At 44.2% G+C, this 19,415-nt stretch overlaps 1 protein-coding gene across 1 annotated transcript in view; it reads right to left on the reverse strand.

Moving 5' to 3' along the window:
- Positions 1 to 314: 314 nt before the first annotated feature.
- The window catches only part of LOC307133550 (uncharacterized protein), a 28,277-nt gene continuing 9,176 nt past the window's right edge, over positions 315 to 19,415 (reverse strand). The window contains exons 4-10 of the mRNA XM_079828632.1: positions 17,407 to 17,652; positions 11,175 to 11,462; positions 10,814 to 11,059; positions 6,058 to 6,345; positions 5,697 to 5,942; positions 870 to 926; positions 315 to 761 (exon numbers count right to left, since the gene is read on the reverse strand). Coding sequence (XP_079684758.1) covers positions 640 to 761; positions 870 to 926; positions 5,697 to 5,942; positions 6,058 to 6,345; positions 10,814 to 11,059; positions 11,175 to 11,462; positions 17,407 to 17,652 — 1,493 coding nt within the window. The 3' untranslated portion in view covers positions 315 to 639. The remainder of the gene's footprint in view (positions 762 to 869; positions 927 to 5,696; positions 5,943 to 6,057; positions 6,346 to 10,813; positions 11,060 to 11,174; positions 11,463 to 17,406; positions 17,653 to 19,415) is intronic.

The raw sequence follows: 19,415 nt of genomic DNA on the forward strand, positions 1-19,415 counted from the left end.
GTCTGTGCGATGAATATACTGTATTTACCCCAGTAGCGCGCGTAGTAACTTTACCATGCACTGAATAAAGTTGTGAGAACTATAAACGTCGTGTTTATTTTATTTAACAGCACGCGTGCGATACAGTTTAGCATGTGAGACAGAGCTCGTTTGAGTGAAGAGGGAATGTGTTTTGTGCTCGTGTGAGGTTAATCTAGGGCTGCACGATTGACTGAAATTAAACCAAAATCCAGATTTGTCTTTGTGAAATTATGAAAATCGCTTCAATTTTTAATTATATAATTATTATTATTTATTTTATTTTTTTAATTCTTAAATATTTGTATTGTATAGCACTTTTTTTGCATCTTTCAGACATGGTAACAGGCGTTTTATACATGTGCTACAATTTTGTGGGCTGTGCTACGAAACTTTCAGCCTCTGTAGCACCAGTGCTGTGTGCAAAAAGAGTTAACGTACAGCCACTGGACCACCATCTCACATTGCACTAGTTTAAGAGGTTAAACAACTTCATTCTCCTGGATCAGTTGTTCACTGCAGTTACGTTACTGTGTGTGTTAGCTAATATTGTTTTTATTAGTACAGTAAATTTAAGTTATTAGTTTGGTTAACAGCCTGCATTTCAAAGCCTTTTGAATCTTATTTTGATACTGGAGCCCGTTCAGTGTTCCTGTGTCGACGTTTGCGTTGGCGTTTCTTGACAGCAAATATAATCAGAACCATCAGAGCCACTAAAAACACTGCAAGCCAAATCCAGATCTCTACAGGTGGAAGGAAGGAGTGAGCAAATATATATTTTAATGTTTTGTTCATGTTTCAACTCATTGTATAAAGATTGTGTAAAGCTCTCAATGCCCCGTTTTACTTACTTAGTCCAGTGTCTTCAGTTTCGTCATCATTGATGTACTTCAGTTCCTCCTTTGATTCTGTAGATGACATTGTAAGGTCAGTCATTCAGTTTAGCATCATCTGATGTTCAGATCATGATGTATCCTCACCATTTAAAGGGATAGTTCACCCAAAAATGAAACTTCTGTCATCATTTACTCACCCTCAAGGAGCTTTATTGCCAAGTACATTTTTACACATACACGGAATTTGTTTTGGTGTTGTGCGAGTCACACCGAGTCGCCATTCTGCGGCGCCTTCTTGAGTTGGACAGAAAAAAATACAGCATAACATGAGGAGAGGTAAGGAGGGGTGAGGAGATGAGAAAGAAAAAAAAACAACCCCCAGACTATGCTCCTTCCGGGAGCACAGTGTTGGAACAGTAAAAAAACATCTCAGCAACATGAGCGCATACACATTACAACATGAAACACGACTTGCAACAGGGGAGAGGAGTGGGGGGTTGAGGTATCCCAGCACAGCCAGGCGGCCGGTCCTGCAGCCATTTCAGGCGCTGGTCACAGACCCACTTGTCAGACTGGGGGTACAAAGCGGTGAAGGTGAGAGATGGGTGTGTGCATAAATGTGTGTGTGTCTGTAGAGTTCATATGCATGTTTGTGTAGGCCTGGAGAGTCACCTGGCACCATAATCTCGGTGCTCCAGTCCGCAAGTTGCTATGTAGACAACCTTGATCAGATCCCAGTCCGAGTCAGCAGGTGATTGGGGGATGAATGCAAGAGCGTCTTCCTGCAGTGCTCTTCCGGGGGAGTTGTTGTCCCAACAGCGGCCTTGGCCAAGGCCGTGCTGGTAGAGGAAGCCGAAAGCAGATAAGATTGGAATTGTTTGGTCTGGGAGCGAGTAGCCACAATTTATGACTACTCTCTTAGTTCGCTCTGGTCTCTGAAACGATCTTTTTGCAAAGCGGTGAGCTTCTCCATGATGATATCCATATTGCGTTGCATCTTCATGATGTTATCCATATTGCGGTTAATAGTCCCAGTTTGAGAGATGACCGCTCTGCCCACTGCTTCAATCATGACGGGCAGCCTTGTGGAGCTTTGAACAGCTGTCACCGCTTCCTGAATTCCTTGATATACCAGGGCAATGCCTGATCCAATCAGCAGAAACCCTGTTACCATGATTCCAAATAGGTAGATATCTTCAATGTCCTCTACGGAAAGAGCCGCTAGACACACAACATGCCACTTCTCCCACGCGTCCATCGTGTAGCCAGCAGCAAACGTTCCGGCAGGGCAGTCAGGTTCCCCCGAACCCGGGGTTCGGTTTCCGCCAAACCTCAGAATTTTTTTCCACCGAACCGAACCCTAGGTTTGCACTATGCGCGATCCACTGGTCGAACGTAATGACGCCGTTGAAAGTGAAAATGAAATTCATCAACAGAAAACGTGGCAGTAGGCTTATGCTACTTTAAGTCAAAAGAAGGCGATTCAAGTCGAGCTACATGTTCAATTTGCAATGTCGATTTGTCTCGTGATGACAGGGACCCTAAACAACAGCCGCTGTTAAAACATTTGCGTATGAAACATCCGAGAGAATACGAGTTGTGCATGAAGGAATCTACAGACAGCAGCCAAAATGTATTTTATTTTACTGTGCAAACAGCTGCATATAGATCAGATAAAATATAAATAAAAATAATAAAATAAATAGGCCTACACTATATATTTTTCACTTAAATAATTACCAAATTAAGATGACAACACTAAAATACTCTGAATCCGTTTGAAGCTTTGAAGAACCGGAATAGTTTTTTTTGGTCAAATAAAAATAGCAGGCCTAGGCTACCTCAATCCACACCTTGTATGTTTTTGTTTGTTTGTTTGTTTTTTAAGTAACACGTCTAAGTGATGTGGGTTAGTCTGGACAGCAGTCTGTTGGCAGAAAACACTCTCTCAATCCTTCTGTCTCCGCAGCGCGAGCCTCTTCTGACCGACAGCGCGCGCCTCCTGCGCTCTCCGTTGGGCTGTTCTTTGAGGCGATAGAGGGCGACTCGGGGGAATTGTTCTATTAACCATCAGGAAACAGCAGCGAGAAGAACATACACGACAATGTTTATCTTAGTTAACGTGACCAAAACCACACTACGAAAAGCCTTAAACAAGGCTTCAGATGCACTGGTGTCCCGGGAACACAGAGAGAACGCCTCGCTAGAGCGGCCAAGCCCCGTTAATTTGCTGTCCACCAGTCAGAGCTTGAGCTGCTGCTGTATTCTTCTGTCCAAATGGTCCCTCACAGTAGAAGCTTCTCCACTGCTTCATTGCGCTCCGTGAGTGAACAAATAACGCTATACAGCATATTTTTATTAACCATGCAGCAAAAAACAAACAAACAAATAAGCGTTAAAAACATTTAAAGCATGGTTAACTGATAGTATTAATCGGTCAAAGTTCTTACTTTCGGTGAACGGTTAAACGGTCAACATCCCTACACTGCTGTGGACGTTGTTTACTTCATTAATGTGTTGTTGTGAATTTCCTTTTCCTCGTTTGAAGAAGAGACCAGGAGACTTGGATAGGTTTTTTTCTTCAGCAGGATTCTTTAATGAGAAAACGTGCTGTCTTTCCGCTGAGGTCATCAAGTCTTACTTAACAGTACCAAACACTGTAATTTATCTACATTTCAGGGGGAGGGACTACACAGCAGGGGAGGTGACACTCTGAACAATACAATACAAATGTTGTATAGGAAATAGAGACACAACCCAAACATTCCTGTCATCAGTCTTGATTCAATAAGCACAACAGTGTCACTCAAATGGACAGATGCTAATCCAATTACTCAGAGGCTCCAAGAGCCATTAAAGACAAATGGTGCTCATCTTACTTACAATGAAGAGAAAAAACAGGAACTGGCCTGGAAGATTTGCATAGCAGACTAACTAATCTGATATCATCATTTTTACCTTAAATGCTAAAGTTATGTACCTTCCTAAATTTGTAATCCTACACTGTGCTAATGGACTGAGGATGGGAGTAGGATTCGGTATTCGGCCGAACCCCACAAATCTGGATTTGGTGCATCCCTAATTTTTTTCCCTGCTATGGTAGTCAATGGTTGCTCTCTCTGCTTGGTTACAAACATTCTTCTAAATATCTTCTTCTGTGTTCAGCAGAACAAAGAAACTCATACAGGTTTGGAACTTGAGGGTGAGTAAATGATGACAGAAGTTTCATTTTTGGGTGAACTATCCCTTTAAATGCTTTAAAGGGGCACTTCTGCGCTGGGAAGATGAATGTGTATTTAAACTAGGTCATTTATGTAGTAGAAATGTGAAATTATTTTTTAATTTGGTGCCTTCTAGACTGAGAAAAGACAGAAAATGTATTTTTGTCTCGAAAGTCACAGGACAAACGCAGCAGGAGTCAGATCTCATTCAGCACGAGAGGGAAGTAAGAGCTGAGCTGAGCTGAGGTAAGCGGGCTGTCATTCTCAGTGTGTGTCCAGTCTGGCGCGTTTTCTGAACGCATATGGAAGCTAAACTTTCATAGGAATTTATTGAAAAGTTGAAACACTCACTTTGCTCCGCACTGCTCCGTTATGAATGGACGAGCGCATGAACATTCTGTGCGTGAGATCTCTCTCCTGTGGGCGGGTTGATAACATGCGGGACAGCTCCATCTACTGGCTGTAGTCTCTAGCCTCTGGACAAAAAATCCTCCGATGACGCAAAATTACAATATTTGCGTCATCAGAGGATTTTTTCCAGAAATAAAATGCATAATTCTCTCGTCTCAGGGGGATATGAGGAGGGGAAGTACCATAATTCAAATATACTACCGGATTTCTACTGATACAAAGCTTAATGCTAAATCACTGAAGTGACCCATTAATATTTACACACATCACATGACTAGGGCTGTACAGTGTAATAGTGGTTACGCTAATAATCAGGATTATTTTGCTCAAAGATTATAAATCACGATTACTGGTCATGAATGTATATTCAGTTTCTGTTTGCCTTTGTCACTTCATGTGCACCGTTAAGCCACGAGACCGCAGGCTGTCCCATTTGTCATTTTAGGTCTCAGAAGGTTCTCGCGAGCGCCCCCTTTGAGGTCGATATGCGCCCTCGATGCGCACTTCAGCCGAGCCCGTGCTGGTGTCGGTTACACAGAGGACTTCTTCCCGACAGGCAAAGCGGCATTACGTCATGAAAGTGCGGACTCAGAGGAAGACCCACGAGTGAAATTCTCAGACTCTGATACAGGACAAATAAACAGAAATTATAACTTTGGGGCTAATATGTTAGCAAGCAAGCTGCTGATAGTTTTAGACTACAGTCCTTAATAAAGTTAACTGCAAGTAAGCCAACCTTCTACCAGCTGTAGCATTATGCCAGTTCCGGACCGCACCAATAACACAGGGCTGCCCGCGGACATGCCTGACTTTAAATCGGCTCTACTGAACACGGATATCAGCCGATGCCAATATATAAAAAAAGACGAATATCGGCCTGATATATCGTCCGACCTCTAGAAGCTTCTCTCAAAAGCTAAAACTGTGATATTCCTAATATTAATTCCAATAATTCCGTAAATGTGTTTATTCAGTGACCACAATCACAAACACTACAGTCACGATCCATGATTGGCTGTTATAGCGTTCATCACTGAGAAGGTTTGATCACAGGAAACGGAGAACAGACTGAGAGCAGAATATAACAATCAAAGCAAAACCGTTTTCAACTAATAACCTGTGGCCCATTATCACTGATGATTAATAGAGAGAAGCAGAAATCATGATTAAATATGATTCATTGTGCAGCTCTATATTGATGTTCTCTGACCTGTGAGTGTGAGTGTGATCAGGATTTCTCCTCTATAATCCAGAACTCTGTATGTTCCAGTGTCAGTGGATGTGAACGCATTAATGGTCAGATTCCCATCACTGTCGGTCAGTCGATCACTGCTGACCCCGTGACCTCTCGTCCACACCTCTGTCCACTCTCCACTGGAGTTTGTCTCCACTTTATCAGCATTGGTCAACAGAACATCCAGCTTCAGCTCCTCACCTGTGTTCACAGAGATCTCATCTGAGGAGAAACACACACACACTCAGCATTATTATAATGTGTCCATCAGTCAAGACCACACACACAGATTTAGGATTGAGGGACCAAATGTGATCATTTAAAAAATCAGCTTTACCCTGAATATGAAGTTGGTACTCTAAGATTAGTCGCTTCACTTCTGTCTGATCATGTGTGTACTGGACTCTCAGAATGTATTTGCCAGCATCCCTCAGTCTCAGATCCTTGATGATGACGCCACATGATCCTTCTTTAAACACTCGACCGGTACAATCTTCAGTCTCACAGACAGGGATGATTTCTGAGTGACTGCTTAAATGAAATGGAGTAATCTTCTTGTCCTCAAAGTCACATGTTAGCGTGACCTCGCCTCCCTTTATTCCTGACACAGATCTAGGGGCGGCTCCTGCAAATACACACAGTAAATGTTCATTAAACACAAAGCATCAATACTGAAATGCATGTGGTGCTTCTGTCTGTTCTCTGTAACAGGTCATCATAAACTATTCCAGTAGTTATTTCAGTGAACTGGATTGTTCTGCTCATCACACACTCAAGCGCTTCAATAACTGTGAGCTGATGGAGGAGTTTCTATAATATCAGCATCAGAAATGCCTGTACTGTACCTGCCAGAGCTTTACTGTATTTCACCTGATTTAACAATTAGTTGGTGTGCATTAATATTTCGGACTTTTTTGATTTATTTAAATTATTATATTAGTTATTATAAATATTATTAATCTAGTATTATTATTAGATTAAATTAGAATTAACCATTGGTTCCCTTTCGAAAGGGAACTCGCGCTGCGTCAGCTCGACGCTACGGGGAACGTTGCTAACGTTGCTAAAGCCATTGCTAATGGCTACGGGGAATAACCTCCTGAGAGGTTATCTGGGGAGATTTGGAACGTCGCTGGATTTCGCAGGGCCTGCAGCTCCCTGTGAGTAAACTAAGAACGATCTTCTTTGCAACATTATGTGGTTGTGTGTGAATGCCTCACTTTTGCTAGTAGAGTTGCTGCCTCTCCATGTTAATTTTTCCCCACTGAGGTGGGTAACTGAATTGCGCTCTTGCCCGAGGGCTTGTAGTGTCGGGGGCGAGCTGTGTTTTTCCTAGCGTTAAAGTGTGAAGTAGCTGAAGACAGAGTATGCGTTCATGCATGAGCTGTAGTGAGATCCACGCCCAGCTCTGCGGGGCTTTGGGGAAGGGGTTTTTTTCGGGGCCTCATTGTGTAATATTAGAGGTGATAATATTTCTTTCCCGAGCCCTGAGTGGATCTATTGCGTACTTGTGTCGCACCACTTGGCCTAGGCTCCGTGAAGGATGGGGGTGTTCCCTTTTAAGGAAGGTCGTTCGCCCCTGGCCTGTCTTTTGATATAAGAACATGGCTTTGTGTGTGCATCCTTGTTTTTGCCTCCTCTTATTACAGAATCGTCCGGCCAAGGCCCGCCCCCTTCTCTGCGTTCTGGGGTTACGAGTAATGCAGTCGAGGTGTTGCAGGAGACGGCGACTTTGCCAGTGGTCGTGGGGCGGAATTAAGCGTCTTTCGCCAGTTTCCGATTAGACTTTATCTGCTGTTTCCGCCTTTCAGAGCTTGGTGGCCGCCATCTGCTGGCAGCCCCCGGCCTCTTCCTGGAGGACGGCACGCCCGGTGGGTTGCATATTTATGTGTTATTTCACCCTTGCTCTATGTCTCTGCTCCACCTTCTTTAGGGCTCGGGTTGAGCTGAACATCGGATAAACCTTCTGTTGTGGTTCTGATCGAATGCTCCCCTGAGGCCCGAGCATTGCTAATGGCTGACGCCCTCGCATTTACGGTTGGCCGCTGCATTGAGAGTAAGACAGCCGCCCGAAGCAGGCGACGTAAGTTGTACTCCCCTCGCTTTAGAGGGTCTTTTGTTTAGCACTTCTGCTGGGTACACTGCTGTTAGCAATGTGATTAGGTTCATGTCTGTAGGCACTGCCCGAGAGACTGCGCCGTCATGGAGGCCCTAGGACAAAGCAAAAGAATTGTTCCCTAGCTGCCTCCGGGATGGAGCCAGCCCCAGGTGCGGGCGTAAGAGCCAGCTGGTTGTCGTTAACCAGCTCGGGCGGTCTGGGCAGCAGGACTTCAGGACAGGAAGTCTCGACGCCATGGCCCACGAGTGGGTCTTGGAGGATCTTCTCCACTGGTGTCGACGTCAGCAGTAACTTCGTCAACTAGCCTTGGGGAAATAATACTTAAATCGATATGTCATCCTCAATAAACCCGTCTCCAGCGTGTTGCCTCCGGTCCTTCGAATATTCCGATCTATTATGACCTTTGACCTGTAAAGCGGCCAGAATAATAATAATAATAATAATAATACGCTGTTTGTTAATTGGCCAGAGGAGAACTGGGTTAGTCTGGACAGCAGTCTGTTGGCAGAAAACACTCTCTCAATCCTTCTGTCTCCACAGCGCGAGCCTCTTCTGACCGACAGCGCGCGCCTCCTGCGCTCTCCGTTGGGCTGTTCTTTGAGGCGATAGAGGGCGACTCGGGGTAATTGTTCTATAAACCATCAGGAAACAGCAGCGAGAAGAACATACACGACAATGTTTATCTTAGTTAACGTGACCAAAACCACACTACGAAAAGCCTTAAACAAGGCTTCAGATGCACTGGTGTCCCGGGAACACAGAGAGAACGCCTCGCTAGAGCGGCCAAGCCCCGTTAATTTGCTGTCCACCAGTCAGAGCTTGAGCTGCTGCTGTATTCTTCTGTCCAAATGGTCCCTCACAGTAGAAGCTTCTCCACTGCTTCATTGCGCTCCGTGAGTGAACAAATAACGCTATACAGCATATTTTTATTAACCATGCAGCAAAAAACAAACAAACAAATAAGCGTTAAACACATTTAAAGCGTGGTTAACTGATAGTATTAATCGGTCAAAGTTCTTACTTTCGGTGAACGGTTAAACGGTCAACATCCCTACACTGCTGTGGACGTTGTTTACTTCATTAATGTGTTTACTGTGATAATGGACTGAGGATGGGAGCAGGATTCGGTATTCGGTTTCTGATTCGGCCGAATCTTAACCAGTGGATTCGGTATTCGGCCAAACCCCAAAAATCTGGATTCGGTGCATCCCTAATTTTTTTCCCTACTACGGTAGTCAATGGTTGCTCTCTCTGCTTGGTTACAAACATTCTTCTAAATATCTTCTTTTGTGTTCAGCAGAACAAAGAAACTCATACAGGTTTGGAACTTGAGGGTGAGAAAATGATGACAGAAGTTTCATTTTTGGGTGAACTATCCCTTTAAATGCTTTAAAGGGGCACTTCTGCGCTGGGAAGATGAATGTGTATTTAAACTAGGTCATTTATGTAGTAGAAATGTGAAATTATTTTTTAATTTGGTGCCTTCTAGACTGAGAAAAGACAGAAAATGTATTTTTGTCTCGAAAGTCACAGGACAAACGCAGCAGGAGTCAGATCTCATTCAGCACGAGAGGGAAGTAAGAGCTGAGCTGAGCTGAGGTAAGCGGGCTGTCATTCTCAGTGTGTGTCCAGTCTGGCGCGTTTTCTGAACGCATATGGAAGCTAAACTTTCATAGGAATTTATTGAAAAGTTGAAACACTCACTTTGCTCCGCACTGCTCCGTTATGAATGGACGAGCGCATGAACATTCTGTGCGTGAGATCTCTCTCCTGTGGGCGGGTTGATAACATGCGGGACAGCTCCATCTACTGGCTGTAGTCTCTAGCCTCTGGACAAAAAATCCTCCGATGACGCAAAATTACAATATTTGCGTCATCAGAGGATTTTTTCCAGAAATAAAATGCATAATTCTCTCGTCTCAGGGGGATATGAGGAGGGGAAGTACCATAATTCAAATATACTACCGGATTTCTACTGATACAAAGCTTAATGCTAAATCACTGAAGTGACCCATTAATATTTACACACATCACATGACTAGGGCTGTACAGTGTAATAGTGGTTACGCTAATAATCAGGATTATTTTGCTCAAAGATTATAAATCACGATTACTGGTCATGAATGTATATTCAGTTTCTGTTTGCCTTTGTCACTTCATGTGCACCGTTAAGCCACGAGACCGCAGGCTGTCCCATTTGTCATTTTAGGTCTCAGAAGGTTCTCGCGAGCGCCCCCTTTGAGGTCGATATGCGCCCTCGATGCGCACTTCAGCCGAACCCGTGCTGGTGTCGGTTACACAGAGGACTTCTTCCCGACAGGCAAAGCGGCATTACGTCATGAAAGTGCGGACTCAGAGGAAGACCCACGAGTGAAATTCTCAGACTCTGATACAGGACAAATAAACAGAAATTATAACTTTGGGGCTAATATGTTAGCAAGCAAGCTGCTGATAGTTTTAGACTACAGTCCTTAATAAAGTTAACTGCAAGTAAGCCAACCTTCTACCAGCTGTAGCATTATGCCAGTTCCGGACCGCACCAATAACACAGGGCTGCCCGCGGACATGCCTGACTTTAAATCGGCTCTACTGAACACGGATATCAGCCGATGCCAATATATAAAAAAAGACGAATATCGGCCTGATATATCGTCCGACCTCTAGAAGCTTCTCTCAAAAGCTAAAACTGTGATATTCCTAATATTAATTCCAATAATTCCGTAAATGTGTTTATTCAGTGACCACAATCACAAACACTACAGTCACGATCCATGATTGGCTGTTATAGCGTTCATCACTGAGAAGCTTTGATCACAGGAAACGGAGAACAGACTGAGAGCAGAATATGACAATCAAAGCAAAACCGTTTTCAACTAATAACCTGTGGCCCATTATCACTGATGATTAATAGAGAGAAGCAGAAATCATGATTAAATATGATTCATTGTGCAGCTCTATATTGATGTTCTCTGACCTGTGAGTGTGAGTGTGATCAGGATTTCTCCTCTATAATCCAGAACTCTGTATGTTCCAGTGTCAGTGGATGTGAACGCATTAATGGTCAGATTCCCATCACTGTCGGTCAGTCGATCACTGCTGACCCCGTGACCTCTCGTCCACACCTCTGTCCACTCTCCACTGGAGTTTGTCTCCACTTTATCAGCATTGATCAACAGAACATCCAGCTTCAGCTCCTCACCTGTGTTCACAGAGATCTCATCTGAGGAGAAACACACACACACTCAGCATTATTATAATGTGTCCATCAGTCAAGACCACACACACAGATTTAGGATTGAGGGACCAAATGTGATCATTTAAAAAATCAGCTTTACCCTGAATATGAAGTTGGTACTCTAAGATTAGTCGCTTCACTTCTGTCTGATCATGTGTGTACTGGACTCTCAGAATGTATTTGCCAGCATCCCTCAGTCTCAGATCCTTGATGATGACGCCACATGATCCTTCTTTAAACACTCGACCGGTACAATCTTCAGTCTCACAGACAGGGATGATTTCTGAGTGACTGCTTAAATGAAATGGAGTAATCTTCTTGTCCTCAAAGTCACATGTTAGCGTGACGTCGCCTCCCTTTATTCCTGACACAGATCTAGGGGCGGCTCCTGCAAATACACACAGTAAATGTTCATTAAACACAAAGCATCAATACTGAAATGCATGTGGTGCTTCTGTCTGTTCTCTGTAACAGGTCATCATAAACTATTCCAGTAGTTATTTCAGTGAACTGGATTGTTCTGCTCATCACACACTCAAGCGCTTCAATAACTGTGAGCTGATGGAGGAGTTTCTGTAATATCAGCATCAGAAATGCCTGTACTGTACCTGCCAGAGCTTTACTGTATTTCACCTGATTTAACAATTAGTTGGTGTGCATTAATATTTCGGACTTTTTTGATTTATTTAAATTATTATATTAGTTATTATAAATATTATTAATCTAGTATTATTATTAGATTAAATTAGAATAAACCATTGGTTCCCTTTCGAAAGGGAACTCGCGCTGCGTCAGCTCGACGCTACGGGGAACGTTGCTAACGTTGCTAAAGCCATTGCTAATGGCTACGGGGAATAACCTCCTAAGAGGTTATCTGGGGAGATTTGGAACGTCGCTGGATTTCGCAGGGCCTGCAGCTCCCCGTGAGTAAACTAAGAACGATCTTCTTTGCAACATTATGTGGTTGTGTGTGAATGCCTCACTTTTGCTAGTAGAGTTGCTGCCTCTCCATGTTAATTTTTCCCCACTGAGGTGGGTAACTGAATTGCGCTCTTGCCCGAGGGCTTGTAGTGTCGGGGGCGAGCTGTGTTTTTCCTAGCGTTAAAGTGTGAAGTAGCTGAAGACAGAGTATGCGTTCATGCATGAGCTGTAGTGAGATCCACGCCCAGCTCTGCGGGGCTTTGGGGAAGGGGTTTTTTTCGGGGCCTCATTGTGTAATATTAGAGGTGATAATATTTCTTTCCCGAGCCCTGAGTGGATCTATTGCGTACTTAAGTCGCACCACTTGGCCTAGGCTCCGTGAAGGATGGGGGTGTTCCCTTTTAAGGAAGGTCGTTCGCCCCTGGCCTGTCTTTTGATATAAGAACATGGCTTTGTGTGTGCATCCTTGTTTTTGCCTCCTCTTATTACAGAATCGTCCGGCCAAGGCCCGCCCCCTTCTCTGCGTTCTGGGGTTACGAGTAATGCAGTCGAGGTGTTGCAGGAGACGGCGACTTTGCCAGTGGTCGTGGGGCGGAATTAAGCGTCTTTCGCCAGTTTCCGATTAGACTTTATCTGCTGTTTCCGCCTTTCAGAGCTTGGTGGCCGCCATCTGCTGGCAGCCCCCGGCCTCTTCCTGGAGGACGGCACGGCCGGTGGGTTGCATATTTATGTGTTATTTCACCCTTGCTCTATGTCTCTGCTCCACCTTCTTTAGGGCTCGGGTTGAGCTGAACATCGGATAAACCTTCTGTTGCGGTTCTGATCGAATGCTCCCCTGAGGCCCGAGCATTGCTAATGGCTGACGCCCTCGCATTTACGGTTGGCCGCTGCATTGAGAGTAAGACAGCCGCCCGAAGCAGGCGACGTAAGTTGTACTCCCCTCGCTTTAGAGGGTCTTTTGTTTAGCACTTCTGCTGGGTACACTGCTGTTAGCAATGTGATTAGGTTCATGTCTGTAGGCACTGCCCGAGAGACTGCGCCGTCATGGAGGCCCTAGGACAAAGCAAAAGAATTGTTCCCTAGCTGCCTCCGGGATGGAGCCAGCCCCAGGTGCGGGCGTAAGAGCCAGCTGGTTGTCGTTAACCAGCTCGGGCGGTCTGGGCAGCAGGACTTCAGGACAGGAAGTCTCGACGCCATGGCCCACGAGTGGGTCTTGGAGGATCTTCTCCACTGGTGTCGACGTCAGCAGTAACTTCGTCAACTAGCCTTGGGGAAATAATACTTAAATCGATATGTCATCCTCAATAAACCCGTCTCCAGCGTGTTGCCTCCGGTCCTTCGAATATTCCGATCTATTATGACCTTTGACCTGTAAAGCGGCCAGAATAATAATAATAATAATAATAATAATAATAATAATAATAATAATAATAATACGCTGTTTGTTAATTGGCCAGAGGAGAACTGCCCCCCCGACTGAGCCTGGTTTCTCCAAGGTTTATTTTTCTCCATTCTGCTCCTGATGGGGTTTTGGTTTCCTTGCCACTGTTGCCTCTGGCTTGGCGTGCTCAGTTGGGGACACTATATTTTTCAACTAAACATCGAAATAAATCTAATTAATAAACTAAATTAACCATTTAAACTAAATTACTGATCTAATTATTGATCTAAAGCCCACACTGTCACCGTATGGAAATTGAAATGAACTGATGACATCAAATGGCTATACAGCTTAATAAAATTATGCTGCATTATTTTCCTGTTTAACACTGTAAAGCTGCTTTGAAACAATCTACATTGTTAAAAGCGCTATATAAATAAAGTTGACTTGACTTGACCTTATTTTACCGTGCAAACAGCTGCATATAGATCAGATAAAATATAAATAAAAAGAATAAAATAAATAGGCCTACACTATATATTTTTCACATAAATAATTACCAAATTAAGATGACAACACTAAAATACACTGAATCCGTTTGAAGCTTTGAAGAACCTGAATAGTTTTTTTTGGTCAAATAAAAATAGCAGGCCTAGGCTACCTCAATCCACACCTTGTATGTTTTTGTTTGTTTGTTTTTTAAGTAACACGTCTAAGTGATGTGGGTTAGTCTGGACAGCAGTCTGTTGGCAGAAAACACTCTCTCAATCCTTCTGTCTCCGCAGCGCGAGCCTCTTCTGACCGACAGCGCGCACCTCCTGCGCTCTCCGTTGGGCTGTTCTTTGAGGCGATAGAGGGCGACTCGGGGTAATTGTTCTATAAACCATCAGGAAACAGCAGCGAGAAGAACATACACGACAATGTTTATCTTAGTTAACGTGACCAAAACCACACTACGAAAAGCCTTAAACAAGGCTTCAGATGCACTGGTGTCCCGGGAACACAGAGAGAACGCCTCGCTAGAGCGGCCAGCCTCGGGAAGCCCCGTTCATTTGCTGTCCACCAGTCAGAGCTTGAGCTGCTGCTGTATTCTTCTGTCCAAATGGTCCCTCACAGTAGAAGCTTCTCCACTGCTTCATTCTGTGAGATATATCTGGTTTGTGTTGCACGTCGACGCGCTCCGTGAGTGAACAAATAACGCTATACAGCATATTTTTATTAACCATGCAGCAAAAAACAAACAAACAAATAAGCGTTAAAAACATTTAAAGCGTGGTTAACTGATAGTATTAATCGGTCAAAGTTCTTACTTTCGGTGAACGGTTAAACGGTCAACATCCCTACACTGCTGTGGACGTTGTTTACTTCATTAATGTGTTTACTGTGATAATGGACTGAGGATGGGAGCAGGATTCGGTATTCGGTTTCTGATTCGGCCGAATCTTAACCAGTGAATTCGGTATTCGGCCAAACCCCAAAAATCTGGATTTGGTGCATCCCTAATTTTTTTCCCTACTACGGTAGTCAATGGTTGCTCTCTCTGCTTGGTTACAAACATTCTTCTAAACATCTTCTTTTGTGCTCAGCAGAACAAAGAAACTCATACAGGTTTGGAACTTGAGGGTGAGAAAATGATGACAGAAGTTTCATTTTTGGGTGAACTATCCCTTTAAATGCTTTAAAGGGGCACTTCAGCGCTGGGAAGATGAATGTGTATTTAAACTAGGTCATTTATGTAGTAGAAATGTGAAATTATTTTTTAATTTGGTGCATTTTAGACAGAGAAAAGACAGAAAATTTATTTTTGTCTCATGTGGATGAAAGACAACAACTCCCAGAATGCACTTGCTTCGCTGCCCTACGAGGCCACTCCCGCCCCCAGCGTTGTTTTTATCTTCATAATAATACAATAATTTCGTTCAGTTAGAGAATAAACACTACAATTAAAAACTGAATGTGTCTTTTCAATAAAGTGTGAGCCGAACTTTGCTCCGCACTGCTCCGTTATGAATGGCCGAGCCGAGCGCATTCACATTCTGTGCGTGAGATCTCTCTCCTGAGATGGGTTGATAACATGCGGGACAGCTCCATCTACTGGCTGTAGTCTCTAGCCTCTGGACAAAAAATCCTCTGATGACGCAAAATTACAATATTTGCGTCATCAGAGGATTTTTTCCAGAAATAAAATGCATAATTCTCTCGTCTCAGGGGGATATGAAGAGGGAAAGTACCATAATTCAAATATATATTTCTACTGATACAAAGCTTAATGCTAAATCACTGAAGTGACCCATTAATATTTACACACATCACATGACTAGGGCTGTACAGTGTAATAGTGGTTACGCTAATAATCAGGATTATTTTGCTCAAAGATTATAAATCACGATTACTGGTCATGAATGTATATTCAGTTTCTGTTTGCCTTTGTCACTTCATGTGCACCGTTAAGTCCACGAGACCGCAGGCTGTCCCATTTGTCATTTTAGGTCTCAGAAGGTTCTCGCGAGCGCCCCCTTTGAGGTCGATATGCGCCCTCGATGCGCACTTCAGCCGAACCCGTGCTGGTGTCGGTTACACAGAGGACTTCTTCCCGACAGGCAAAGCGGCATTACGTCATGAAAGTGCGGACTCAGAGGAAGACCCACGAGTGAAATTCTCCGACTCCGATACAGGACAAATAAACAGAACTTATAACTTTGGCGCTAATATGTTAGCAAGCAAGCTGCTGATAGTTTTCGACTACAGTCCTTAATAAAGTTAACTGCAAGTAAGCCAACCTTCTACCAGCTGTAGCATTATGCCAGTTCCGGACCGCACCAATAACACAGGGCTGCCCGCGGACATGCCTGACTTTAAATCGGCGCTACTGAACACGGATATCAGCCGATGCCGATATATTAAAAAAAATGACAAATATCGGCCTGATATATCGTCCGACCTCTAGAAGCTTCTCTCAAAAGCTAAAACTGTGATATTCCTAATATTAATTCCAATAATTCCGTAAATGTGTTTATTCAGTGACCACAATCACAAACACTACAGTCACGATCCATGATTGGCTGTTATAGCGTTCATCACTGAGAAGATTTGATCGCAGGAAACGGAGAACAGACTGAGAGCAGAATATGACAATCAAAGCTTGTGGAGGATTGATACCACTGTTATAATACATAAATGTTCATTTAAAGGTCCCATTCCACATGATCCCATTGTTCAAACTTTAGTTAGTGTGTAATGTTGCTGTTAGAGAATAAATAATACCTGTAAAATTATAAAGCTCAAAGTTCAATGCCAAGCGAGATATTTTATTTAACAGAAGTTCCCTTTCAAAGCCTACAGCGAACGGCTGGCTTGAACTACATCCTGGTACTTCCTTCTATAATTACGTCAGTATAGAACAGTAGAACAGACTAACCTCCGCCCACAAAGAATACGCGAAAAAGGGGGCGCGGTCTTGTTGCTCTCCCACGTGGAGAAGCGGACGGTCGCGTGGAGAAAAGGAACTGTTGCGTTGAGTGTGTTTATCGCCATGTCGTCGAGACGCTGTTATTTTCATCCAGGAGTCAAATCACCTTTGTTTGGCTTTCCCAGGGACGCTGTAGAGATCATTGAGCGCAAACATCTCTCCGTTAAGAGGCGTGACCTTTCCAACTTGCGCTAAGCTGCGGTCGAATCACAACACAGGAACTGCTGGCACAATCAGAACTCGTGACGTATTTCTGAAGGAGGGACTTCATAGAACAAGGAACTCACCATCCGTTTTTAGGACAGTGGAAACAGCGGTATACAGATAAGTAAATTGTGTGAAAAATACTGTGTTTTTTTACACGCGAAACATGAACACATGTTATATTGCTCACTGTAAACACAATCAAAGCTTCAAAAAAACACGAAGAACGGGACCTTTAAAACAAAACCGTTTTCAACTAATAACCTGTGGCCCAATATCACTGATGATTAATAGAGAGAAGCAGAAATCATGATTAAATATGATTCATTGTGCAGCTCTATATTGATGTTCTCTGACCTGTGAGTGTGAGTGTGATCAGGATTTCTCCTTCAGAGTCCAGAACTCTGTATGTTCCAGTGTCATTGGATGTGAACGCATTAATGGTCAGATTCCCATCACTGTCGGTCAGTCGATCACTGCTGACCCCGTGACCTCTCGTCCACACCTCTGTCCACTCTCCACTGGAGTTTGTCTCCACTTTATCAGCATTGGTCAACAGAACATCCAGCTTCAGCTCCTCACCTGTGTTCACAGAGATCTCATCTGAGGAGAAACACACACACACTCAGCATTATTATAATGTGTCCATCAGTCAAGACCACACACACACACTCAGTATTATTATAATGTGTCCATCAGTCAAGACCACACACACAGTTTTATGGACAATCTTCAACTCTTTCCTGAGATCGCTAGGACGCCTGAGGTTATGCACTCCACCCGGCCGGGCAGAAGTGCTCGCAGGCGGCGGCGTGATCGTAAACAAAGGCGGGGGAAGCGTGGAGGACTAAGAGCTAAGCTAATGCTTACTCCTCATCTGCTCTCTTTACCCAGCATTTTCCTTGCCAATGTACGATCGCTAGTGAACAAAATGGAGGAGATTCGACTCAGCATTACACACAGTAAGAAACTTTTGAACTGTAACGTCCTAATCTTCACGGAAACCTGGTTAAACAGCGGAATACTGATCACCGGAAGCTGCGTTTATTGTTGCAGGTGACTTTAATCACTCAAACTTAAAGTCAGTGCTACCCAAGTTTCACCAGCATGTTTCCTGCCACACCAGAGGAAACAAAACCTTAGACAATGTTTACACAAACATGGCTGGAGCTTACGTTGCGACACCCCTCCCCCACCTGGGACAGTCAGACCACCTCTCTTTGTTTCTAACACCCAAATATGCACCCCCTCATCAACCGTGTGAAGCCATCAGTGAAGAACATCAAGGTGTGGCCTGCGGGGGCAGATTCCACACTCCAGGAAAGGTTTCTACACACAGACTGGAGTATGTTTGCTTCTCAAGCCACCAGTGGCGCTCACACGGACATTGACTCCTACACCTCCTCTGTATTGGATCATATCAATACCACCATTGACAGTGTTACAACCCAGAAACAAATCACCACATACCCAAATCAGAAGCCTTGGATGAACAGGGAAGTGCGACTCCTGTTGAAGTCACGCAATACTGCCTTCAGATCAGGTGATGCACAAGCCTACAGCACATCCAGAGCAAACCTGAAGAGGGGCATCAAAAAGGCCAAGCACTGCTACAAGCAAAAGATAGAGGGACACTTTTCCAACTCTGACCCTCGACACATGTGGCAGGGCATTCAGGCCATCAGTGACTACAAACCCACCCACTCCACCCCCGCAGCCACTGATGTCAACTTCCTGAACAAGCTAAATTACTTCTATGCTCGCTTTGAAAGAGACAACAGAGAAACTGCCACCAAGCTCAAACCCTCAGCTGACCACCCACCAATCACACTCTCCTCCACAGATGTCTGCAAGTCACTGAGCCGGATCAGCGTGCACAAGGCTGCTGGACCAGACAACATCCCTGGACATGTTCTCAGGGCATGTGCGGAGCAGCTCGCTGGGGTTTTTACAGACATTTTCAACCTGTCTCTTGCCCAAGCAGCTGTACCAACATGCTTTAAGTGCACTTCCATTGTGCCAGTGCCGAAAAGCTCTAGCCCGAGGTGCCCTAATGAGTACCGCCCTGTAGCACTCACACCCATCATTATGAAGTGCTTAGAGCGGCTGGTCCTGGAACACCTAAAAGACTCTCTACCATCCACATTGGACTCACACCAGTTTGCCTATCGCAGCAATAGGAGCACAGAGGATGCAGTTTCCATGGCACTGCACTCTGTGCTCACCCATCTGGACCAAAAGAACACTTATGCACGCATGCTGTTTGTTGACTTCAGCTCAGCATTCAACACTGTCATCCCAACCAAGTTAATAGCCAAACTTGGAGACCTGGGCATCAACACTTCAATGTGTAACTGGATTTTGGA

The sequence above is a fragment of the Gobio gobio genome (genome assembly GCF_949357685.1).
Source record: "Gobio gobio genome assembly, chromosome: 11".
Taxonomy (NCBI): domain Eukaryota; kingdom Metazoa; phylum Chordata; class Actinopteri; order Cypriniformes; family Gobionidae; genus Gobio; species Gobio gobio.